General features: G+C 45.6%; 1 protein-coding gene across 3 annotated transcripts in view; it reads left to right on the top strand.

The window, feature by feature from the left end:
- The window catches only part of PLAG1 (PLAG1 zinc finger), a 46,386-nt gene extending 21,458 nt beyond the window's left edge, over positions 1–24,928 (top strand). The window contains exons 2-5 of one of the 3 annotated variants that reach the window (XM_067017043.1): positions 10,873–10,978; positions 19,536–19,634; positions 22,171–22,529; positions 23,061–24,928. In XM_067017043.1, the coding sequence (XP_066873144.1) occupies positions 22,288–22,529; positions 23,061–24,321 (1,503 nt within the window). In that variant the 5' untranslated portion in view covers positions 10,873–10,978; positions 19,536–19,634; positions 22,171–22,287 and the 3' untranslated portion in view covers positions 24,322–24,928. The remainder of the gene's footprint in view (positions 1–10,872; positions 10,979–19,535; positions 19,635–22,170; positions 22,530–23,060) is intronic. The other 2 variants (XM_059043389.2, XM_059043390.2) reach the window with 2 other exon arrangements.
- The last annotated feature ends 574 nt before the right edge of the window (positions 24,929–25,502 follow it).

Below are 25,502 nucleotides of genomic sequence, written 5' to 3'. Positions count from 1 at the left end.
GTGAGAAGTCTGAAGCCTTCGAACCATTCAAACGTCCCAATCCAGATGCTCTGAAATGACAGTGCATCCGAAGACTACCTCCCGTTTGCAGAACGCTCTACCACGTGTCGTTGGCCCTTGAACCGCTGGCCTCTGCGACCAGGTGACTCAACGGCGGCAGCACGTGAGTGCAGAGTCGCCCTGAGGCGGCAGCGGAGTCCCAGGCCCGCCCCCTCTGTGACCTGGTGCCGCAGCGCGGCCCGGGTCCCGCCCCCCGGCACCGAACCGCCGGAGCTGCTCAGGCCCTGCAGTCTGGGTTCCTGTGGCCCGGCTCCTGTCGGCGGGTTTTCCTCGCTGTTCTAAAGGAACCGGTCAGTTTGGGACTGACGGGCGTTGCCTGCGGCTCTTCCGTGGCAAAGGACTTGGTAAGTCCACACGGAGGCAGGGCGCACAGGGGAAACTGAGGACCAGGATAATCTTCAGAAACAACTTCAGCAAAACCTGCACTGGGATGTTTTATATTCTTTTTTTTTTTTTTTTCTGCGGTACGCGGGCCTCTCACTGCTGTGGCCTCTCCCGTTGCGGAGCACAGGCTCCGGACGCGCAGGCTCAGCGGCCACGGCTCACGGGCCCAGCCGCTCCGCGGCACGTGGGATCCTCCCGGACCGGGGCACGAACCCGCGTCCCCTGCATCGGCAGGCGGACTCTCAACCCCTGCGCCACCAGGGGAGCCCCCCACTGGGATGTTTTGAAATGCCATGCCCTCTGCTGGCTGGCCCTCGGGCACGTTCTCACCTCCTTTGCCCACGGGGCCGGCGCCCGCTCCTCCTTGCAGACTGTGCCCCGGGGGTCCCCCCTTCCTGCAGCAGCCCTAGCTTCTGTCCTCTGCCAGGACACCCGGGTGTCCTGGTCTGGCGTCTGCACACACTCCGCCCTCCTGTGTGTCCTTGTGGTCGGGGTGCCACCCCCTCTCCTCCGTTGTTCTTTTTCTCCCAGCCTTTCCTTCTCTACCTGGTCCTTCCTGTCAGCCCTTAAGGCGTCAAGCCTCTGCTGTTGTAAAAACAATAACACGTGGTGACAGAAAGCTCTCTCTTTGTCTACCCGCCGCCCTCCAGCTGATGCCATTTCTCCAAAGAGCAATACTTGCTGGGAGCCTCGGATTTCTCAGGTGCAGCTGACTCCTCAGCCTCCGTGATCCAGCCCCGTCCCTCCATCCCCTGAGATGGTTCTTCGCAAGATTACTACAAGCCTGCATATCGCTCAAGCGAAGGGGAGTAGGATGCAGTCCTTACCTTGACCACTGTCTGCATGAATCAGTCTCTTCCTGGTTTTTCCTCCTATTCAAGGATGTCCCCTCTGCAGCCCACCCTCTTCCGTCCGTCCTGAAAAGGAGGAGCCCCTCCTCGAAGCCCTGTGTGTTGTAAGCGGCCTCCCTGCTGGGCCTGCCCTCTGTCCTCGCCTGCCCTTCGGAGCCTTTGCTGTTTCTCCCTTGTCTGTCAGACGAGCTGCCGGTCAAGGTGTTCGCCCGACAGGCTGTCTCTTAACATGGGTGGTGTAGCCCTTGCTGAGTGCTGGTCACTGCGGTACGTGCTCTACACACGCCATCACTCATTCCCCGCAACAACCGTGTAGGGTTTAGTTATCTCACTTTTCAGCTGAGGACACCCAAGCTGGGAAATGGTTAGTCGTTCGCCCAGGGGCTCACAGCTGGTCCCCTTGTCCCCGTAATCACAAGCCTGCCTTTCCCTCGCCTACTCGGCCTCCTAAAGCGGGGGCCCTTCGTAACCTCCTGGTGTCCTCCCAGCCCTGCCTTTCCCTCAGGTACCGTCGGCTCCAGGCAGGAAAGCAGTGACCGCGCCTCCCTGTAGCCCCTGCTCTCCCCTCTGGGCCACGCTCCAACCTCTCCAGCCACGCTCGACAGGCCCACACCTCACCTCTCTCACCCCCAGTTTTTTTTTTGTTTTAGAGACATTACTTATTTTACATTTTTAAAATATTTTTTATGGGAGTAGAGTTGATGTACAATGTTGTGACAGTTTCTGCTGTACAGCAAAGCGACTCAGTGCTACATCTACACATAGCCACTCTCTTTTAGATGCTTTTCCCTTGTAGGTCATTAGAGAGCGTTGAGTAGAGTTCCCTGTGCTGTACAGCGGGTCCTTATTAGTTGTCTAGTTTATATACAGTAGTGCGTATTTATCGGGAAGTGTGTTCGGACATCCCATTCCCCGCTCTGTGCAGCTGGGGGGACTGCCCTCCTCTGTGGAGGAAGACGAGCTTTCTAGGCATGGCCACCAGGTGGCACAGTGACTGCAGCATCCTGGTGTCGGTGAGCTTGGGCCGAGCCAAGAAAGACAGCAGGTGCTCTTGACTGCTGGGCGCCCAGGGAGACCCGAGAGAGTTTTCAGATTTAAAGCATTCAGCCTATTCCTCGTCATTCACAAAGGGAGTCAAGGAGGGTGGACCACTGTGTTCCTTCACATCTCCTTGTGGCCAACAGGAGGGAAGGCTTCTCTCCTTCCCTTCTTCTCTTCCTCCTTTTATTCGTTCAGCAAATATTTGAGCACCTCCTTTGTGCATCCACTGTTCTCGGTAGGAGGGATATGGAAGCAGATAAGAAAAGGCAAGATCTCAGCTCTGAGGGTGCTGACCTTGCGGCCTTTGCTGGGATCCCATAGAAGATACTGGAGGCAGAACCAGGAGTCTCTTTGCTGTTTTTGTTACCCCCAAAGCCCCTTTTTCCCCTTGCCTCCGGCACGGATTGACCCCTAGTTTTATATTATCCAAATAGGTTTCAAGTTTAAAAAGCAGAAGGACCACCAGTCAGTGTACTGTTGTGACTACTGTTGTTTTCTTCATGATTTTCTTTGGCCACTTGTGACCCTACTTCTCCGTTGTCCCACTTAATCAAGAATTGGCTGTGTTCTCTTTACAGTTAAAGACATTAAGGTTCAGCAAGGCCACAAGGCATGTTAATGGTGCATAGGTGAAAGACATTAAGGTTCAGCAAGGCCACAAGGCATGTTAATGGTGCATAGGTTAATACACAAAGAAATACATACTCAGGTCTCGTCATCACTCCATCATGACCAGGACCAGTGCCAGTGAAGTTTTTGGTTTTTTTAATTTATTGAAGTATAGTTGATTTAAGGCGTTGTGTACATTTCTGCAGGACGGTCAAGTGATTCAGTTATACACATATATATTCTTTTTCATATTCTTTTCCATTACGGTTTATTATAGGATATTGAATAGAGTTCCCTGTGCTATATAGCAAGACCTTGTTGTTTATCCATCCTGTATATCATAGTTTGCATCTGCTAATCCAAAACTCCCACTCCATCCATGCCAGTAAAGTTTTTAAAAATACAACCGGCAAGTCCAGGGTTGTGACAGGTACCTGTAGATAAATTTGGCAAACACTGCATTTTTGCTGGAGGGAGCTTGACAAGGTGGGCCCAATGTAAATTATTGAGTTAAAATCACGTCTCGTGTTTAGAAACATTTCCTCTGCACGGGATGAGCCGGTGTGAGAGGAATGCACGTACGATCGCGTAGAAACCTCAGAGGTTTGAAGCTGGGGGAAGTTCCTGTCTGCCGGAGCAGCCTCCTTGGTGGAGTCAGCCCTCGTTGAGTACATGTGGACCGCCATCTCCTCCCGTGCCTTCCCTCCCTTCCTAATCCCTCCAGCCGCCTGGCTCTGCAGCACGGCATTCGGTTCCCAAACCCTTGCCAACCCTGCTTCGGTTTCAGCGGGATGAGGGGAGGGGACGAATTCAAGATGCCATGTGACAGGGACATTCCCCCGCTGCAGCATTCACAGTGTGGAATGTTGGTTTACTACGTACTTGGATAAAGTAGCTGTTTTCTCTGATTTTTAGTAATCGTCCCATTTCCACAGGTGGGTTAGCATCTTTGACCACAGCTCAGCCACAGGCAGGGGTCAATCTGTCCTCGGAAGGCCAGCAGTCACGTACTCCCTGAATTACCATTCAACACAACTCGCAAAGTGACTGCTGGCTCCTTACAGCTTGGTTTTGTTTATCAGCGATATGGGATTATCTGTGCCCCTTAAGCTACACCCCAGCTCTCTCACAGAGACGAGACGATCAAAAGTACACTGCTTCACCAAATATCAGTTTTCATATGAATCTCACATCACATGTGACGGGATACTCTTCTTCACTTGGAGTCCTGCACTTGTCTGTCCTTCAAAGATTCTGTTGGCTGTGATTCTATGTAGGAGCCTGTGCCAGAAAAGAAAAAAAAAAAAAGAACCCTTATTTTCAAGTACACATCTGGTCATTTGGGGGCAGCGCTAACTCCTGAGTCACCCACTGAATAGGAGAGTTTTGCATTTTGAGCCCTCAGAGCCCTGCTGGAGACCTCAGGTACGTCCCGTCCCCTCGGTGAATTCTCGCAGGACCGCGCGGCGTTCGTTCCCATCCTGCAGAGACACTAAATTGTCCGAAATTACACCTAGGTAAGGGTCCGGCAGGATTCAAACCCAGTTCTGATTCTCAAAAAGCAAGTCCTTTGCCTCTGTGCCATGGTTCCCCATCCTCTGGGCTCTGAACCGTGTAAGGCCTCACACTGATGCCTTTTAAATCCCTTCTTGTTAATTACCTATCAGCAAACACTGCAAAGGCCAAAGTGAGTTTATAATTGAGGAAGGTCACATTTCTTTTCTTTTAACTTTTTATTTTATGTGGGAGTAGAGCCGATCACCTGTTGTGAGAGTTTCAGGTGCACAGCAAAGCGACTCCGCCGTACGTATACACGTGTCTACTCTCCCCCAAACTCCCCTCCCATGCCGGCTGCCACGTAACATTGAGCAGAGTTCCCTGTGCTCTACAGCAGGTCCTCGTTGGGTATCCATTTTAAATAGAGCAGTGTGTACCTGCCAACCCCAAACTCCCTAACTATCCCTTCCTCCCACCTTCTCCCCTGGTAACCGTAAGTTCATTCTCTAAGTCTATGAGTCTGTTTCGGTTTTGTAAATAAGTTCATTCTTTTTAGATTCCGCATATAAGCGATGTCATATGATATTTCTCTTTCTCTGTCTGACTTACTTCACTCGGTATGACAATCTCTAGGTCCATCCATGTTGCTGCAAATGGCATTATTTCGTTCTCTTTTTTATGGCTGAGTAATAGTCCATTATATATATGGACCACATCTTCTTTATCCACTCCTCTGTCGATGGACACTTAGGTTGCTTCCATGTCTTGGCTATTGTAAACAGTGCTGCAATGAACATTGGGGTGCATGTATCCTTCTGGACCATGTTTTTCTCTGGATATATGCCCTGGAGTGGGATTGCAGGGTCAAGGTCACATTTCTCTTAAACAAACAAAAAATGCTAACCTAAAAAAGTTGATAGGAAAACCACCACTTAATTCTGTTTCGGAAGGCAACACGACACACGGAGGTTGGCTGTTTGCCGCATAATCTAAAAACGTGGCTGGGGATGGGAGTGGGGGGGGCACATTATTCAGGCGCCGCCATTTAGGAGAATGTGTAAATCGTGAGAACAATGTACAATGTTCAGCCCTCGGTAACGTGAGGCGTACAGGACTCCTCCACCATCTCCGGCTTCATTCTGTCTCTCTCACTCTTGGCTCCAAAAATAGCCAGTTGCCTGAGGTTACCCAGATCCACCAACAGTGTCCACCTCCCTACCTGCCATACCTGCCCAGGCTTGGCTAATTCTTACTCATTCTTTTGTTGTCTTGGCTCAGCAGTCACTTTATTTTTTTTAATGACTCAAAGGCAGGCCTACCAGTCAGCACGACACTTCTCTTTTTTAAGGCCACCACTAATTAACATATTTAAAAGATCTGGGGGCTTCCCTGGTGGCGCAGCGGTTGAGAGTCCGCCTGCCGATGCGGGGGACGCGGGTTCGTGCCCCGGTCCGGGAGGATCCCACGTGCCGCGGAGCGGCTGGGCCCGTGAGCCGTGGCCACTGCGCCTGCGCGTCCGGAGCCTGCGCTCCGCCACGGGAGAGGCCACGGCAGTGAGAGGCCCGCGTACCGCAAAAAGTAAAATAAATAAATAAATAAAATAAAAAATAAAAGATCTGTACCCAGGCTGAAGTGAAGCTCTCCAGTGAGGGCTTCCTTTGGTATTTGATAAATGGAACCCATCCCGGAAGTGTTTATTGTCTGTAGGTCTCAGTCCCGGCTAGAGTGTATTCCTGGAGCCTTTGGATGGTGCTGTGTGATGTGCCGGCGTGTGAGGGACAGGTGAGCCGCGCTGGCCTCCTCCGAGGACGGCAGCTGAGAATGCGGCTCTGAAAACTGCCTCGGCATCTATCCTTTCTAGGAAGGATTCAGTGTGACCCTTACAGTTAGGCCAGTAGCCCGCTCATCTCCACACCCCCCCCACCCTCCGCATGGCGAGAAAAGATTTTAGCCATTTTGAGTCACAACCCTCATACAGGATTTAGTTCATGAGTTTATCATCTCCCAGAAAAGTGGGTTTGTTTTTTTTTTTTTTTTTTTTTGCGAACTTCAGTAAATTCATAAGAAGATTTTGTTTCTTGGCTTCATTAATTTTAAGTTTCTCTCCGTATGAAAACTTGGCCTTTTTCATAACTTCATTGACGTATAATTGATATTTAATAAACTGCACATATTGATATTAAATATATTAAATTGATATTTAATAAACTGCACATATTTAAAGTGTACGGTTTGCCAGGTTGCGACATACGTCCCTGATAGCATCACCACAACCAACCCAGTGAACATGGCCGTCGTTCCCCAGAGTTTGCTCATGTCTCTCTGTGAGTGATGCCTCCCTATCCCACCCAGTCCCCAGCCGTTTCCCGTCACTACAGATGAGCTTGTATTTCCTAGAATCAAATATAAACGGAATCACGCAGTAGGTCCTCTCTGTTTCTGCCCGATGTCTTTCACTCAGCGTGATTATTTTGAGGCTCTTCCATGCTACTGTGTGTATCAGCAGAATATGCCTTTTCATTGCTGGTTTTCAATCTGTTGCATGAACCTGCTACAGCTTGATTATCCATTCACACGTTGAGGGACATTTGGGTTGTATCTAGTTTTTTACTGTGACAAATAAGGCTGCTATGAATATGCACGTATAAATCTTTGTATAGACATCTGTTCTCACATCTCTTGGGTAAATACTTAGGTGTGAAATGGCTGTGTCCCATACTTAACTTTTTAGGAAACTGCCAAGCTTTTAAAAAGTGATTGTACATTTTTACCTTCTTGCCAGTATGAGTTAGACTTGTCTCACATACTCACCAGCACTTGATACAGTCAGACAGTCACTTTTGTTTTTTTGGCTGTGTTGGGTCTTCGTTGCTGCGCGCGGGCTTTCTCCAGTTGCGGTGAGCAGGGGCTGATCTTCGTTGCGGTGCGCGGGCTTCTCATTGCGGTGGCTTCTCTTGTTGTGGAGCACGGGCTCTAGGCGCTGGGGCTTCAGTAGTTGTGGCACGTGGGCTCAGTAGTTGTGGCGCACGGGCTTAGTTGCTCCGCGGTGTGTGGGATCTTCCCGGACCAGGGATGGAACCCGTGTCCCCTGCATTGGCAGGCGGATTCCCAACCACTGCGACACCAGGGAAGTCCTATTTTTTTTTTTTTAATTGTAGTCATTCTAGTGTGTAGAAAGCAGTATCTCCTTGTGGTATGATTTGCATTTCCCTAATGACCAGCGATGGTGCGCATCTTTTATCTTTTAATGTGTTTATTTGTCATCCATATATCTTTATTGGTGAAATGTCGATTCAAATATTTTGCCCATTTTTTAACTGGGTTGTTTTGTTATTGTTGAGTTTTGGAAGTTCTCTATATAGCCTGAATACAACTTCTTTACACATGGCTTAGCAAAGTTTTTCTTCTAGTCTTCTAGTAGCTTGTCTTTTCATTCTCTTAACATTGCCTTTTGAAGAGCAGTTTTAAAGTCTGATGGAATCTAATTTATCAGTTTGTTATCTCATGGGTTGTGCTTTTAGTATTGTAACCAAGGAATATTTGACTAACTGAATGTCACAAGATGTTTATCTATGTTTCCTCTTAGCATTTTTATAGTTTTGGGCTTTAAGTTTGTGTCCACGATCCATTTGTATATGGACTGAGGGAATGGATCCAAGTTCCTTTTTTTTTTTTTGTGGTAAAAAGATTTTTTCTAATTATAAAAGTAAGACATTTGTAGAATACAGAAGAGTATAAAGCCTACATCTTGCTAATTTTTTAATAACTTACCGAGGTACATTTAAAGGTATTGTGGTGGGGTGGGAGGAGTAGTTCTAAGTGTGTACTTTACAAAATTGGAATCAGAGTATATTCCATGTCCTGCTTTTAAAAATTTTAGCATTATATCAGTGTTTAATCATGTGACTTAATGTTTTTTAAATGCATGTTTTTAATGGCTGCGTAGTTATCCTGTCGTATAGACATATGCTACTTTACCCCTTTTATTAGACATTATCAACTTTTATTCTTAAAATACGCCTGTACTTAAGTCTTTGTTTCTCGGCTTTTTTCCTTATACTTTTAGAAATTATGTATACGTGTACACTTAGCTTTGACTACCTATTTCCACAGTGTATTCCAGAAAAGTTTCAATGGTTTTATACTCCCAACAGCAATAACTAAGACAACTTAACAATTAATTTTAAAATCATTTTTTGAAGTATAGTTGATTTACAATGTTATATTGGTTTCAGGTATGTAACAGCGATTCTATATTTTTATAGATCATAATCTATTTCAAGTTAGTACGAAACATTGGTTCTATGCTCTGTGCTGTGCATCACGTCCTTGCACCTTAAGAAATTTAATTTTTGATGGCAAGTGTGTTTCTGTAAAAGCCTCAGGGACGCCCCCGGACACCCCTGTCTCGTCCTCCGCAGGGTCCCTCTAACCTTGGCTGCTGCTCGCTCGGCTCCGTGGGCACCGGCCACGTTAAGCAAACTCCTTGCATCGCTTTTACCCCTTTGGGCAGAAAGCACTTGCCTGCATGCGTGTGCGTCTCTCTTACAAGGTCCGTCGTCATGTACGAGGAGAGCGTGTCCGTTCTCCCGGCCGTGCTTGGCCGTGTCCGTTCCTCCCCCGCCTCCCGTCTTTCTCCTCCTCCGGCGCCCTGCTCGCTGCAAGGCCCCCGCGGGCCCCCCGCTGCCCCCCCCCCCGGGCGCGCCCCCTCCCCCGGACCCGGCGCCCCACCGTCCTCCCTGCCGGAGGCCCGCGTCCTCACCCCGAGCGGTGACCTCTGTGCAGCGGTGGCAGGGCCGTTCCGGAACCCTCGGCAGCCCTGGCTTTTTGTGAGTTTTGCCGCCTTTTCCTTCCTTCTCGACGCTCCGCCCGCCACCCCGCCTCTAAATGGCCTGGTTTGGTCCGACCGTGCTGGTCGGGCTCCGCCGTGAGCCGGCGGGGGCAACGGGACTGGCCCTGAGTGACAGGGGGCGGCTCAGCCAGCTCTGTCCCGCCCCCGCCCCGCATGGCCTTTGTCAGCGCCGTGGGCTCATCCAGCACCCCTCCCTGCACCCCACTGAAGTCCCCGCCCCGCCACCTCCCCTGTGTTTGTTCTCAGTGCCGGGGACCCCTTCGCTGTCTCACTTGCTTCTCATCGCTAGTACGTGAGCACGACGCTCCCTGCCCTGGGGCTCCCCTGCCCTTTTCGCATCGGAACCCTTAGGACGTCGGTAGCTACGCTGCACGGGTCGCCTTGGACTCTGTAACCCGCGGGGGTGACCTGTGAGTCCCGGCTAACTGGCATGCTCTCCACACCCCTTTTCCCGTCCATGTTGTACATCCTTCGGGGCAAAGGTCCATAGTTTTCTCCTTTTCTGGCCTTCTGTCACTTGTTTGTACCATACGATGTCGCTTTTGCTCTCGAGGGGTCACCCTAATACCGCCTTCGGGCAGCTTTTACTTTAACCGGCACGCTGCTCGCCCCGACGTAGGCGTCTTTCCTGGAGCCGCAGCTCTTGCGCACCTCGAGAACAGGGGGCCGTGCGCTTGCATCCCCGGTGACTCGGATCGGTGCCACGTGTGATGGAGGCTAGTAACAGTTATTACGTCGGTGTCAGCTGTCTGTCTTACTGGAGGGGTGGTCGCACGTGGCTGCACGCTGGCCGCGGGTCCAGGGGGTGAAGCAGGTGGTTTCTGCACAGAGCTCCCGGGGCTCCTTTCTGTCCTGGCCAGCGCCTGTAGGGGTAGGTCTTCATCACCTGCACGACGTAAGGCAGCTCAGGACGAGCACACATTGGGCGCTTCAGAAGTCACTGGGGGTTTTCTTTGTGTTGAACAGGGACTTGCTTGCCCCCTGCGAATTCACTCTAAAACCAATGGTAGCCTCGTCGGGAAGAGCAGCTCAGCAGCTGGGCCGTCGCCCCGTCCTTGTCCTGCCTCTCCTTCCGGGTGCTCGAGGTTTGCACCCCTCCCTGTGAACACACAGCCTGAGGGAAACACTCGTCCACCGGGATTTCTCCCTCACCTGTTATTCAGAACAAAATATACAACCCAAGAAGAGGTTTTTCTCAAAACTGTGTTACAGAGGAAATCACGGATGTGTTTAGAATATAAATGAAGAAAATAAGCAGCGATTTTGAGAAACAGCAGTAAAACTGGAATAATATTTTACCGAATAAAAATACAAACAACCCAGATAATTTCAGTGTGATTCGAGGGGAAGTATATACAACTAGGGATATTGATTTGTTTACTTTTCAGTTTTCAACGTACTGTACATATTTTATTTGCTTCACATTTGTTCCTAACAGAATTTGAGATAGATTTTCCAGTAAAGTATAAAGATGTGAATAAGTGATAATGAATTAAAAATACCAATTGGGTTCATATGCCATTAACCGAGCTGGGTCTGACTTTTGGAATTTCAAACTAACTCTTCTTTTCTTTTTAGGTTGCCTCTTGGTGCTGCCTTGACCGTATTTGGCACCCAGAATGCTTCATTCTGTGATGGTCTATTAATAAGGTTGCCTTGCTAGAGTTTGGAGCAGGGCCCCCAGGTAGGTGGCTTTTATCATTATATGGCATGGCTTTCAAAGTGATCGCTTATTCCAGCTTCTAAATAATATAAGATATGACATTAAAAGCTTTGAAAAGCCTGCCACATAATAAGCATGCCACTTACTATTGTAAGGTCCATCAAAATGTATCATGTTCAACAGGACTTCGTTAATAGTTACAGTCTAATGGAAGGACTGGAATCCTGGCAACGAGCAGGTTTTCCTTACCTTGTGCACGAAACGCAGAGCTGCTGTAAAAGCTTATTTGTCCGTGTTCCCCAAATCACCCGCAGATGAACTTAAACTCTTCCCTCTCCGAGTCTTGCCCAGCGTGATAGATTACCCCGTGGTACTACTGTATCTCTTTCTGTCCGCTGGGAAGGGTCTGGTTAACTCTGGGCGGGTGGGGAGGGGAGCTCGTTCCGCTGGCTGGGATGCGGCAGATGCTAGAACGAGGACCTCAGTGGGACAGCAGCAGTTTGCTGGCCTTGTCGGAAAGAGGACAACTCAGTCTGCTAGATTTCCCAGCCTGTAAGGTGCAGCTCAGTGGCACAGATCAAGGTGTAGCGATACTTGGAAATCCAGGCACACGTGGATTTGGTCCCAGGTAAGTTTGTCAGTGAGACCTCAAATACAGGACGGAGGTTTAGGAACCGGGGCCCGGGCCCGAGCCTGGGCTCGAGGCCCTGAACTCCACCGACGGCAGGCGGGCAGCACCCCAGGAAAGGAGGAGGATGCAGCCGAGGCTGAGAGCCAGGCAGGGTCTCACAGGGCCGAGGGGACAGAGTTCTGATCGGACAAAAGGCCCATAAACTGAGCTGGTTGGAATTCTCTAATCTCAGCACGCTATGAAGAGTAAGCATGAAAATCAAGTCAGAATAAACTTTTAGTTGTTCGTATGTTGTAAGTATTTTTAAATTATATATGAAGATGTTAATGGTTGTTTTAGTGTTACGGGTTATGGATTTTTTTCTTTTTCTATTTCATTGTAGTTTTTACCCTCTCTTGTAATGAAGCTGTCCTTGAGCAGTTAGAAAAAGAAAAAATGTTTTCATTACTTTTACTTGGCCAGCTCTGTTTATGCAGATTCTCTCCTTTCTCATTTCTCTTGTATCTGTAACTAGTCAAAACTTTTCTCTGCCATTTTCAGTTTTCATCCCCCCATTCAAGATCACAGGAAGAACATCCTCTTTAAAGACTTTGAACTTTACCGTGTTCCTTTTTCTTTCCCATAAAACCATTCATTTCCCAACAATGAATCATAACGAGTACAGGTCCCACGTGCTCGCCGAGCTATGGAGCGGAATGTTTGACAGCAGAATCGATCTGAAAATCCAGGCCGACTGAGGGCCGCCCAGGGGGTGGTGCCTCCCCGCCCGTCGGGTCCCCCAGGGGCCTGTGGGTGCACATGCCCACGCCTCCCTAGCTTTAGACACCCACGGCCTCCCAGGGGCTGCAGTGCTCCCCTAGCTTTCCACCCCTGTGCCAGAACTAACGACTTCATCCTATAGGGTGTGTCCTCTCAACTTGCCTTTAAACTCATTTGAGGTTTCCGGAACCCCAAAACATGTTTACCTGCTCGCTTTGGTTCCTGAAATTCCTTAAAGGGATTATAGTGTGTTCCACAAATATTCATCCAGGGTCACCACAGGCCAGGGCACCATGCCAGGTGATGTGGGGTGACTGACGGTCTCCCTGCAGATGAACTTACAGTCCCGGGGGAGAGACAGGTAATTTCAACATGAGCTTTACAATCCATGTTAGAGGTAAAAAGCTCAGAGAGGTAAAGTTCTGAAAAACTTCATTCTGAAAACAGTTCATCCTCACTCAAGTAAAATCGGTCAAGGAATATAATTCTCGGTTCTCTTTTACTTGTGACAGCTGGGGGGAGGGCACAGGTCCCCTGACTTGACAGTCTTGCCCAGAGCGGGTCCCATTCACCTTCAACTCCGTGGGAATCAGTAGAAGTGGTCTTGCCCTGGACAGTCACACGGGTGCAGCTCGGGGAGGACAGGGTGATGGCACACGTAGAGCCTCCCCTGGGTGTGGGTTCCTCTGCCCTTACGTTGTCAGGTGCTCCTGAAGATTTTACACACGCACACACCTCACAACGGTTATGCCTTGTCTCGTGTACCACCGCACAAGCCTACGTTTAAAGTGCGCTTGACTTTGAGATGGCTTGAAACTAGTTCTTTGCATGAGCTTTTGTACCTAGGTGAAACTTTCTTGCCTCGCCCCTCTTGTTTTATGGTGCACTACCTCTGCCTCCTGTTAAATGTATAGGTAGAGACAGACTGAGTGTGTATGCTTGGGAAGGTCAAACTTGAAGCCTGGGAGGTGCTATATCTGTGATTTTAATAGCATTAGGCAGTTAGCCATTTATGAACAGAGGCACGCCCTCCAAATGTTTGGGGTCCTTCAGTGTGAACTTTTGGGTTTTTTTGTGTTTTTTTTTTTTTTGCGGTACGCAGGCCTCTCCCTGCCGTGGCCTCTCCCGTTGCGGAGCACAGGCTCCGGACGCGCAGGCGCAGCGGCCACGGCTCACGGGCCCAGCCGCTCCGCGGCACGTGGGATCTTCCCGGACCGGGGCACGAACCCGCGTCCCCCGCATCCGCAGGCGGACTCTCAGCCACTGCGCCACCAGGGAAGCCCCAGTATGAACATTTTTATAGTTGGTGTCAAGCGTTTTTCTTAAAGCCCCAGGAATTTAAGGGGTCAGTGGTAAGAAAAACAAAAACAACTCATCATAATTTGGGACACATGCAGTTTTCAGATTAGCTGAACTGCAAGCTGCGTACTTTACAATCCTGGCCTGAGCACCAGTATTTTGGAAATGCTTTATACAAAAAAAAAAAAAAAAAAGGAAAACCTCTAAAAATAGTTAACGTGTGATTAAGCACTCTTACTTTGTATTCAGATGTAATTGCGATTCTTTGTGCTCTGTCTCTGTCTCTCTCTCTCTGGCATCATTTCTTTTGCACCATTCTGCTCTCATTTCCTGTTTGCAAATACTAATTACCCATGTGAAGAGAATGAAAATACCCTGGTATACCACCCATCTGTAGTTTTCAGGGTTTTTTATTTTGAAATGAATATACAACCATAGGAGGAAAAATCTCCCACATAGGAGTTAAAAGGAAATGCCTAACTTCTAAGTTATGGATCCTTAAAAGAGCTTTTAAAAGAGAAGAAAAACTTTATAACCTAACATGACATTTTTGCTCCATAAAATAATTAACCAAGGAAAACATTTCTGAATTGAAAGATAAAATGTGTTTCTTGAATAGTCTGTCTTCATCCGATTGTCTCTTCGTTTTTCTGGGGACTCTAGAAAATGAAAAAAACAACCACACCCAGGCTCCAGGTGGCCCCCAAAGGAACTTCCTTGTCGTGCAGATAAGAGAACTAACGTTGGAATTTGTTGATTCCACCTTGGAATTCGTTGATTTTTTTCCTCTTGGTTCCTAAAAGCAAATAGGTCGGCTACTCCTTTCACATCTCTGTTGGCTTTCAGTATTTGTATATTAAATATAAGCCTTTCTAAATATTGTAAGGCTAAATTGCATGGTAAGTTTCCAAAGCGTTGTCCTAGAACTGCATTTTAATGAATTGCTCAAAGTTGAAAATATCACATACACAGTAATTCTAAAAAGGCATCCTTATTGTTGATGCTGTCAGTTAACGACATCTACCATAGGAAGATAAGTTCTGTAATTTTGGGTATTCCGGGTATGAGTCCTTTGGGCACCTGCTGACAACTTGGAAGGCTCAGGTCAGGTGCAGCCCCGCTCTTTGCCGCGTCTCCTGCTTCTGGGCGGGCGCCCTGCTCCTTGCTGTCCTCCTGCGGCATCAGCAGCCTCTCTAACCATCTAACCACCCAGCCACCCTTCCTGCTCTGTGCCAGGCATGGACGGAGGCTCCAGGCATGTTTGCACTTTAGAAATTTTTGTTAGGAATGAATGTGGAGCAAACTGATATTTTACACTTGTACTAACTGATTCCTTAGCAGTAAGGTCCATCAGAGGATGCTTGTTTTCTGAAACAAAAGGAGGATTTTAGACAGCTTTCACTGCAGTTACTATTGTTTTAAATCTAAGGCCTTACAAATAGCTGTTAGGTTTAGGGAGTCCCTTTCCAGTGACTTATTTAGTGTATTGGACCAAATTGTATCCTCACTGTATTATTTTTTACTTGAACTCAGATACATGGATTCTGTCCTGTGTCTACTCTGGGGATGGAGCCCATAGTTCACTTCCTTGCTGGAAAGCACTTGTCCTGCTTTAATTATTTTCATTCACTCAACAAAAATTCTACGTCCTTTTATGGGAAACGACAGCGAATGAAACTAACAGCTCCTGTCCCAATGCTGCCCGCAGTCTACTTTTAATGCTGTCTTAGATTTTTATACTTGCAAGATATGTTTTTTCCTTTTATTAATAAGTGATTTTACAGACCTACAAAAATTGAATGCTGTAAAAATTTCCACATTATCATACAGGATCAAAGAAGTGTTCTAAGTGTGCTGTTGCCCTTCAGAATTGACTTCAATTATGTTATCTTTCACATTATTCAAAGCTTTGTTGTATTTTATACACGTAAATTAAAGTATTAACTACTGGTAAATTTCCTTTTGCAACCCACCTATTTACTCTATATGAAAAACATGTTTTAAGCAAATGTTGACGTTTTCTGAATTGTTTACTAATGGTGTTTTATGATTAGCATGAAGGAGAATAAAGCTTTGATTATGATGGCACTTGCCCTTAATTTGCAAAGTATATGCCTGAGTTTTAACTTAAATATGAAAGAATTATTGATGCAGGTAAGTGTTGTAAAACTTCACAGCTCTTAGAGAAATGACTTTTAGAACTGTGAAATTTTAAGTACAGAAACAGTTTTAATTCAGGCCTGTTCTGTTGCCAGCATCCTCACAGAAATTCGTTTTAGTAAACCCTCTGATGTATGATTCATTTTGCTTGTTATTTTTTTGTGTGAGTCACCGTTTTAGAATGTAAAACACGGAGATAATAAACCTGTGTGTGTGCGCGCACACACGCTGTATCCCCTTTAATTATTGTTTTTGTGTATGCAAAGTTGCCCTAGGAAAAAAACATCTGTTCTGCTACCAGCAAAAACTGGGCAGGTATTCTGAAGTGCTACTTCATCCTAGGGCAATTTGAAATGGGTATATGTATATTTTCTATGTTGCTTCATGATTCTTTAGATCAAGACAAAGAACTTTAATTATTTGAAAAAGCATAGTAACCAATCTTTGATATATAAAAAAGAAAAACTGGAGTACAAATTTTGTTGCAGACTTTTCAGAATAGTAGTCACAATGCTTTTTAAAAGTTTTTCTTAAAAATCTACAAACAATAAATGCTGGAGAAGGTGTAGAGAAAAGGGAACCCTCTTGCACTGTTGGTGGGAATGTAAATTGATACAGCCACTGTGGAGAACAGTATGGAGGTTCCTTAAAAAACTAAAAATAGAACTACCATACGACCCAGCAATCCCACTACTGGGCATATACCCTGAGAAAACCCTAATTCAAAAAGAGTCATGTACCACAATGTTCATTGCAGCACTATTTACAGTAGCCAGGACATGGAACCAACCTAAATGTCGATCAACAGATGACTGGATAAAGAAGATGTGGCACATATATACAATGGGATATTACTCAGCCATAAAAAGAAACGAAACTGAGTTATTTGTAATGAGGTGGATGGACCTAGGGTGTGTCATACAGAGTGAAGTAAGTCAGCAAGAGAAAAACAAATACCGTATGCTAACACATGTATATGGAATCTAAGAAAAGAAAAAATGGTTCTGATGAACCTAGGGGCAGGACAGGAATAAAGACGCACACATAGAGAATGGACTTGAGGACACGGGGAGGGGGAAGGGTAAGCTGGGACGAAGTGAGAGAGTAGCACTGACACGTATACACTACCAAATGTAAAATAGAGAGCTAGTGGGAAGCAGCCGCACAGCACAGGGAGATCAGCTCGGTGCTTTGTGACCACCTAGAGGGGTGGGATAGGGAGGGTGGGAGGGAGACGCAAGAGGGAGGGGATATGGGGATATACTTATACGTATAACTGATTCACTTCCTTATACAGCAAAAACTAACACAACAGTGTAAAGCAATTATACTCCAATAAAGATGTTAAAAATTAAAGAAAAGTTTTTCTTAACAGTATAAAAGAGAATACACAGGTAATTTTAGTTGACATTTTAGTTGGGATTCCATGAATGGAAACTGTGTATTTATGTTTATTATACCAAGCCCAATAATAATGAACTCTAAACAGCTTCTGGTTTCCTTTGTTTGGGGAAATAATTAGCCACTCATAAGAACTCAAAATAATTAGTCTGAATTTAGGGAAATTAACCATGACTTTGGATTATGTTTTGTGATAAACTGAATGAAAATGATATCTATTTATTATTTTATTTCAAGCTGTAAAATATGTAACTGGGGTCATTTGTAGACTATTGTAACATTTCAAATCGAGAGACATACAATTTTAAACTGTACTGAAACATTTTGACTCTAAAGGATTTTTATTACAAACGCCATTGAACAGTAAGCGTAAATAAAATTTTTATGGATGTATTTGAGATGCAATAAAATTCATATTGGTCAGGGGAAAAAAAAAATATGTAAGTTTATTGTTCACCAGTCAACTTTGGTTTTAGGTTTTTTTCTACCCAAATCACTATCCACTAAGACAGATATACTAGTTGTTCTTTTAACTGCTATTTAAATTACTTAAAGTTTACTTTACCAACCGTCTTTATTTAAAAGAAGCTTTTTAAATCTTAAATGTGTTTCTGTTTGGGGATCGTATTGGCAGCTCTGACAGAGAAATAGGTACTGTCACCTGTTCTTGCCTTTTAAGTGCAATGACAGGATTTATCCACGCTCAAATCGGTTTGCCAATCAGCCCTTCTCCTAGAATGCAGTAGAATAAGAGTGATGTTAGGGCACTAGCCCCTTCTTGACCATATATGTGCTGTCGAGATGTTCAGCTTCTCTGGGCCTCTCACCTTAAAGTGGATATGGAGATAAAAGCATCCACCTCTCAGGTCCATTGAATTCCAGGGAGGTAATAGAGATGAAAACACCCTCCACTTGTAAGGTATTTACATTATCAAAATAACATAATGTGCAAAATAGGCTTTCGTATTCTTAATTAGCCTACCCAAAACTTAGTTTGTGCCCCGGGCAAGTAAGTATTTACAAAGTTAATTTTATTATCTTGCAATTTTGATGTGCAGAATTCAGTTCTTCCATTTATGCATGTCCTGTGCTTTACAAAAAAAAAAATGGAGCTTTTGCTTTAACTTTTAAAACATCCTTTATGAGTCTAAATTTTTATTTTTCTTATCTTTTAAACTATGAGAATAATGCTACTTTCCAATATACCCTTAGTATTTTTGTAATGATGCTTGAATGCCCTCTGTTAAATATTTTATTTACACATCGTCAAATTCTTAAAGTATGTGAAAATTTGATTTCAGGGGAAATTAATTAGATTTGTGTTTCGAATGTTAAGTAAAATTATTTTCATTTAACCTGTCATTGGTGAATCTCACTCTAACTATTTGATTTGTATTATCCCTCTCAAGTTGTCAGAATCATGACTTCTGAATGGTCATCTTTAAACTATTCAGGGTTTACTACCCTGTACTCTCTATAATAGATAATTCTATTTTTTTTCTGCTTTTTGACCATTATTCTTTTCACATGTACAGTCAGAATTATTAGCAGATTCTTTTCTATGCACGTTCTTCGTCTACTGAGGATCATGCTACTAATAGCATTCTTTAAGATATTTTAAGATGTTTCAACAATGATCTCTTAAAACCAAATGATGCTTTCTTTCCTCCTGACACCCCTTCTCCTGTAGCAAACCTATATTTAACTTCCCTTGCATGCTTTTGAAATCGAAGGAGCACAGAGTTACTGCTACATTTCAGCAGCGCTTGCAGCATTTTGAGAACTAAATTGGCGGGTATCGCAGGTAACACAAGTGTAGCCCAGAGGAGCCCACGTTGCACAGTCGTGTGCCGCGTGAGCCTGGGAGGTGCTGTCCTCGGGAGCCTGCGGGGCTGCGGTCGGGCGACACGTGTGCCCTCCCCGAGGGAGAACTGAGCTCGTCTCTTTCCGAATATCGTTTAGCTTAATGAAAACTTGATCCGTTCGGTTTACAAATAGTAACCCTAATATCCATTTCTCTCAGTAGGCGAGTTAGGCTTAAAAAAGTAAATTGAATTTGGGAAAGAAGTGGGGAGTCATTCAGCATCACCAAATGCCCTTTATCTAGGTAATACTGTTTTACTTTTTGTTTCTGCCTTAATTTGGTCATGTACATGTGCTTTGAACTAATAAAGATTTGCAATTGGTGAAAATCAATGCATGACTCTTCAGCAGAGTACGGAATGAAAGCATGTGTCATGAAATTGCCATTCTTTGATCCCGTATTTTCCATCACTTGCGGACTGGTTCCGTTTAGAGTGTAGTCCATTCTTATTTTTTGTTTCATAGATTGGCCAAAATGGGAAGGACTGGATTCCGCTCTCTTCCACGAAGAGTCAGTGGAACTGGCTAAGATCAAGGTCTGACGCTTTTTCCATCTGTCATCAGGTATGCATTGAACAGAAATCACTATCGTTTTATGCATGCATCTTTAAAGTATTTGATTGCTATGAATATTATGAATTTGGATTTTTATTCAATGTTGAGCTCGCAACTTTATGTTTATCCTGTAGTTTTTAAATGCACCTATAAGTAACTTGAGTTTTGTAATATATTGAGATAAAAGATATTGTTAGCCATGAAAAAATTTCAGCTGGTCTTAGAAAAGTGTAATATTTGAAATCTGCAATCCTTCATTGCTCAGTCTGTACACCCAAAGATAACAGAACTCATTTGTTGCTCCACATTGAGTGTCACCAGTTTTCCTATATGATCAAATGTTTGTTGTTTCATGGTGCCCTTTTAGTGCATTCTTTTCAATAACTTCGAAGTCGTTATTTTTCTCAACTGGAATTCTCTGCCCAGTTATGGTTGGGCCTCATAACACAATAATGGCAAAATACGACCAGTCTTTGAAATATTTTCAGATATTAGCTATATACGGGGATTTAGATACTCTGCATTCCATGTTGATTTTACAGTTGAAAAATTTATCAGCTTGTTTCCCACAATGTTCTAAATAGGTGCACACAAGCATCATGTTAGGAAATGAGAGAGTCAAAATTATTCTTTTTTTCCTGCTTTGGCAGAATGCTTTATACCAATTGACAGTGTCATTACTGGTTACGGCAGAATAGCTGTCTAGATATTTCTGAGAGAGGCAGAGCAGCTGTCTTTTGAATGGAAATATAACAGGAAAAGAACAAGTCCTTGAGATGCAGCAAAATCTAAAACCAGAGGGAACAGACTGTGTTTGCAGCAGTAATGTCAGTTGCATTAATTGTGTTAATGTCAGCTTTAAACTGCAGAGGAGACTTAGGCAATTTGAACAGCGTGAAACAAGGCCTTGCCTGTATCTCCCTACTGAAGAAGAAAGGCTGTGTGAACCAGACACTAATTAATTTACCCATATGCTGTACACTTTAATCAAACGAGTGGATAATTGCCATATTTTGCCTGTTTAATGATGGCCTCTACATTAAAATGCAATAGGATCTGTTATAACGTACACTTGATTTTACAAAAATGTAGGTTAAATTTGGAGCTCCTGCAAAAGGATAGCTGGAATCTGCAAAAGTCAGATCATCCATCTAGCTCGCGAGGGCAGGTGTCAGCCTGCTGCCAAAACACAAGTGAAACAAAGAAATTGGTTTTCATTGTTTTCTGAATATTAATAGGATGAGAAATCCAATTGATCAGTAGTTGATGACAGTCATTTAGCCACATGCCAATTTTCCATTTAAAATCAGATCTTTTTCAAAGAGGTTGCTGGTATTATTTCTGTGTCTCTTAAAAATAAATACCTTGCTAAAAACTAGCATTCATGAGCCTTGAGGCATCATTTAACTTGTTTATATCAATTGGATCTTTGGGGAGTTGGTTTCTTCCTCTGAGAAATTCAGTTGATAATGTTTCCTATCTCCCGTCCACAAATTTTCAAAGGTTTCAGTCAATTTGTTTTTGTTCAGGTAGACATACTCTTTGCCATACAGTACATACATTTCCTTCTTTCTCACAGCACCGATAATGAATCGGAACTCTGACACACCTTTTACAACCTGACACACCTCTACACTGAGGCATCCCCGCACAGGTATTGTGCTCTGAGCCACAAGGCCCACTGGTGAGCTCACACCCACACGGGTCACAGGTGTGTCACAGAGCGGTCCCCTAGCCCTGGCGCTTCCACTTACCTCGGGTGCCCAATGAACAGCATCATTTTCTGTGATGTGAAAAATGGTGGGGAAAATTCCTTCAGCCAAATCATTGCTTCCACCCTCCACCCAAGAGACAGGGAGCCACGATCCTCGTCTAATGTAACACAAAAGGTTTTAACCACTTCAAGAACGCATGTTTGTCACAAAGACAGGTCATTTCTGCTCTTGCCTCAGAAATCCCTCTGTGTGTGATGACACTGGTATAAAGAATCAATGTTCAATTCGGGCAGTGCGGTCAACTCTTTCAGGCCTCTGGTGTCTGTGCCTTGAGTACTCCTTCCCTGGACCAAATGGTTCACAAGGTGCCTGAAAGAGTTCTTGGCTGCTAATCTATATTTTCCTATAACACGGAGCGTGACTAGACCTGGCTTGCACAGATGATTTCTAGATATTAAAATATTTGCGGAAACATTTTTATGTTCTTAGCGAGATTTATGTTCTCTAGTCCCTTGTAAAACGTGAAGCTTTAATAATGCCACTCTTGGTATCATGTCTTGATGCCTCCTGAGAGCTCCCGACTGCTCTCCCTGAGCACCACGTCTGTCAGGTGGGATTTCAGGGGATCTGTGAACTGTTCATTCTGAGCAATGCGTTAATATGTGTTTTGACAAATATAAAGAAGCCTACAGATATTACATTAGACCAGCTGAATCCATTTTATGGTTTCTTTTTTTTTTTTTTTTAATTCAAAAGCATCACATAGCAAATAAAACTTTTAAAAATTAAATCTAGTTACAAACTAGTTGTTTCTTATTTTTTTTTTCCAGTCCCTTTTTGCTTTCTTTTACGACCACATGAAACTTGAGAAGCCACCTAAAGCTAAATCATTTAGTGGAGCTGGGCAGTTCCCAAGTGTCCAACAAGAAGGCCTGCTTTAGGCTGCGATGGCCACTGTCATTCCTGGTGATTTGTCAGAAGTAAGAGATACCCAGAAAGTCCCTTCAGGGAAACGTAAGCGTGGTGAAACCAAACCAAGAAAAAACTTTCCTTGCCAACTGTGTGACAAGGCCTTTAACAGTGTTGAGAAATTAAAAGTCCACTCCTACTCTCACACAGGAGAGAGGCCCTACAAGTGCACACAACAAGACTGCACGAAAGCCTTTGTTTCTAAGTACAAATTACAAAGGTATTCAACTCTATTTGTCTTTCAGATTCTATTTTCTCTTATGTTGGCCATTTGAAGCCACTGTAAACGTATATATTTGTATCCACATCTTTCCGCTGACTTGCAGAGAGAAATGTTAAGTAGATTAGACGTTGGCTAGTTTTAGCATTCTAAGTCACAGACTTTTATGTGTTAGTGTTTTTGGATTTTTTTTTTTCTTTTAATGCAATGCTGAATGAGAGTAGCATTTCCGTTTGTACAAAAAGAAATTGCAAGAAAAGGGTGTGGACATTAACGTGAGTATTATTCAGCCTTGCTCGTTGTTAACGTTTGTAATCGCTGAAAACCAGTGAAAACTAAAGTGGCGACTTAGATGGCTCCAGCTCTGCAGTGTGTAGGTGCCGTAACTACCCTCGTAGCAGATGCGTATTAAGTTAAAAGAGCGTCCGAGCGGAGGGCAGTTCTGTGTTAGCCTAGCAGCTTAGCTTCCGTTTGAACAGTGAGGTCGGGCGGTTTTTGTCGTGATGCTGACAGAATATGTCTGTGTTCAAGGCACATGGCCACGCACTCTCCCGAGAAAACCCACAAGTGTAATTACTGTGAGAAAATGTTCCACCGGAAGGACCACCTGAAGAACCACCTGCACACACACGACCCCAACAAAGAGACGTTCACGTGCGAAGAGTGCGGCAAGAACTACAACACCAAGCTCGGGTTCAAGCGGCACCTGGCCCTGCACGCGGCCACGAGCGGCGACCTCACCTGCAAGGTGTGCCTGCAGGCGTTCGAGAGCACGGGCGTGCTGCTGGAGCACCTGAAGTCGCACGCGGGCAAGTCGTCGGGGGGCGTGAAGGAGAAGAGGCACCAGTGCGAGCACTGCGACCGCCGCTTCTACACGCGCAAGGACGTGCGCAGACACATGGTGGTGCACACGGGCCGGAAGGACTTCCTCTGCCAGTACTGCGCGCAGAGGTTCGGGCGCAAGGACCACCTGACGCGGCACATGAAGAAGAGCCACACCCAGGAGCTGCGGAAGGTCAAGACGGAGCCCGTGGACTTCCTGGACCCCTTCACCTGCAACGTCTCGGTGCCCATCAAGGACGAGCTCCTCCCGGTGATGTCCCTGCCTTCCAGCGAACTGTTGTCGAAGCCGTTCCCGAACACGCTGCAGCTGAACCTCTACAACGCTCCGTTCCAGTCCATGCAGAGCTCGGGGCCCGCCCACCAGATGGTCACGACCCTGCCTTTGGGCATGACGTGCCCGATAGACATGGACGCTGTCCGCCCCGCTCACCACCTTTCCTTCAAGTACCCGTTCAGTTCTACCTCATACGCGATTTCCATCCCCGAAAAGGAACAGCCGCTGAAGGGGGAGATCGAGAGCTACCTGATGGAACTGCAAGGCAGCGTGCCCCCCGCTCCCCAGGACTCCCAGGCATCGTCGTCGAAACTGGCGTTGGAGCCGCAGATCGGGTCGCTGGACGACGGCGCGGGGGACCTGTCCCTGTCAAAGAGCTCGATTTCCATCGGCGAGCCCCTGAACCCAGCAGCGTTGGACTTCTCTCAGCTGTTTAATTTCATACCGCTCAGCGGGCCCCCCTATAACCCCATTTCGGTGGGGAGCCTTGGGGTGGGCCCTCCCCCCCAGGAGGAGGCGCATTCTTCCGCGGCGCAGCTCCCGCCCCAAGCCCAGGAGCTTCCGGATCCTGCCAGCACCATAGGTCTGGGCTCTCTGCACTCACTGTCAGCAGCTTTCACCAGTAGTTTAAGCTCGAGCACAACGCTGCCGCGTTTCCATCAGGCTTTTCAGTAGAGGCTCCACGATGCGGACCCGTTTCCGAAGCGTGTGTGTAGCCCTGCCTTAGGTGACCATTTTTACTTTAGTGCCTACTTTCAGACGCTATAAGGCTTCCTGCTTCTGTATAGTACCAGTTTTCATTAAGCCAGTGTGAAATAGAAACTAGCTTTTTAAATGAGCTTCGGAACCATTTGCGTTCAAGTTATGTTTACCCGGGTATTTTGTCCTGACTCGCTGCCAACTGCCACATTTGAAGATGATTTCTCATATAGGAAAGCCATTAGTAGTAGTCAAGTCTTACCGACCCCGTGTTCCAGTTACTGTTAGATCTTAAGTTTTTCATTTTTTGTCCAATAACAGTGGCTCTACCTTTTGACGTTTGGCTCATTAAAAGGTTTTGCAAGAGAGTTAAATTTTCTAAAATGTATACGAATGACCTGAGAGTTGTAAAACTTTTACTAGCCTCTAAGTGGATTAATAATCAAAAAGCTTCAAATGAATTAAGAAACCAGTCTGGGGACATGACATATGTTTCTTAGCTAGACCATAATTTCAGGTCAGTATATTCTGAAGACTTGCTATCGTCTGGCTCAGATGTTTGCCGTCTTTATTATGCACTTATAAGAAAAAAAACAAAAAACAACAAAAAAAAGAAACACAAAGCACCAGTATCTGTAGCAAAAAGAGACCCCTAGTAAGGTGACACGGCATTCCACGTTACTTAAGAGTTGGCCTTAATTAGTACACAGGATGTTTGCCACGTTTTATACTTCTTGCTCTCTTGCCGTTCGATTCATACTAAGAGTGTATATGGCATCAGAGTCTTCAGTCAGTCTCTGGATCTCGTTCGTCTTTTCCGCCTTACACGGCCAGAGGGTAGGTCAAGCATAGCCAGCAGTTTTCCTCGGATTGTCGGTGCCCAGTCGGTCCAGAGCCCAGAGCCCAGAGCCCAGAGCCGTTGGGGAACGCAGGTGTGGTTATCCCGGCAGGGGACGGGGTGGAGGTGTCTCCGCTTCTAGGGACGGACCTGCAGCTCTGCCTGGGAACTTGTCTGGGGATCGCGTCCCCTGTCGCCAGGGTGGAAACGAGATCCCTTAGGAGTCAAGTCAAAGCACATCGCTTATGTCACTTCTTGCTAAATTTGAGGCAGTTCGTGGTCCCTGAGCACCAAAACCAGAAAACACAACAACAGCCCT

Source organism: Kogia breviceps, chromosome 17 (assembly GCF_026419965.1).
Source record: "Kogia breviceps isolate mKogBre1 chromosome 17, mKogBre1 haplotype 1, whole genome shotgun sequence".
In the NCBI taxonomy this organism is placed as follows: Eukaryota; Metazoa; Chordata; class Mammalia; order Artiodactyla; family Physeteridae; genus Kogia; species Kogia breviceps.
The sequence above is the reverse complement of the archived record's forward strand: the minus strand, read 5'-3'. Positions and strand labels throughout refer to the sequence as shown.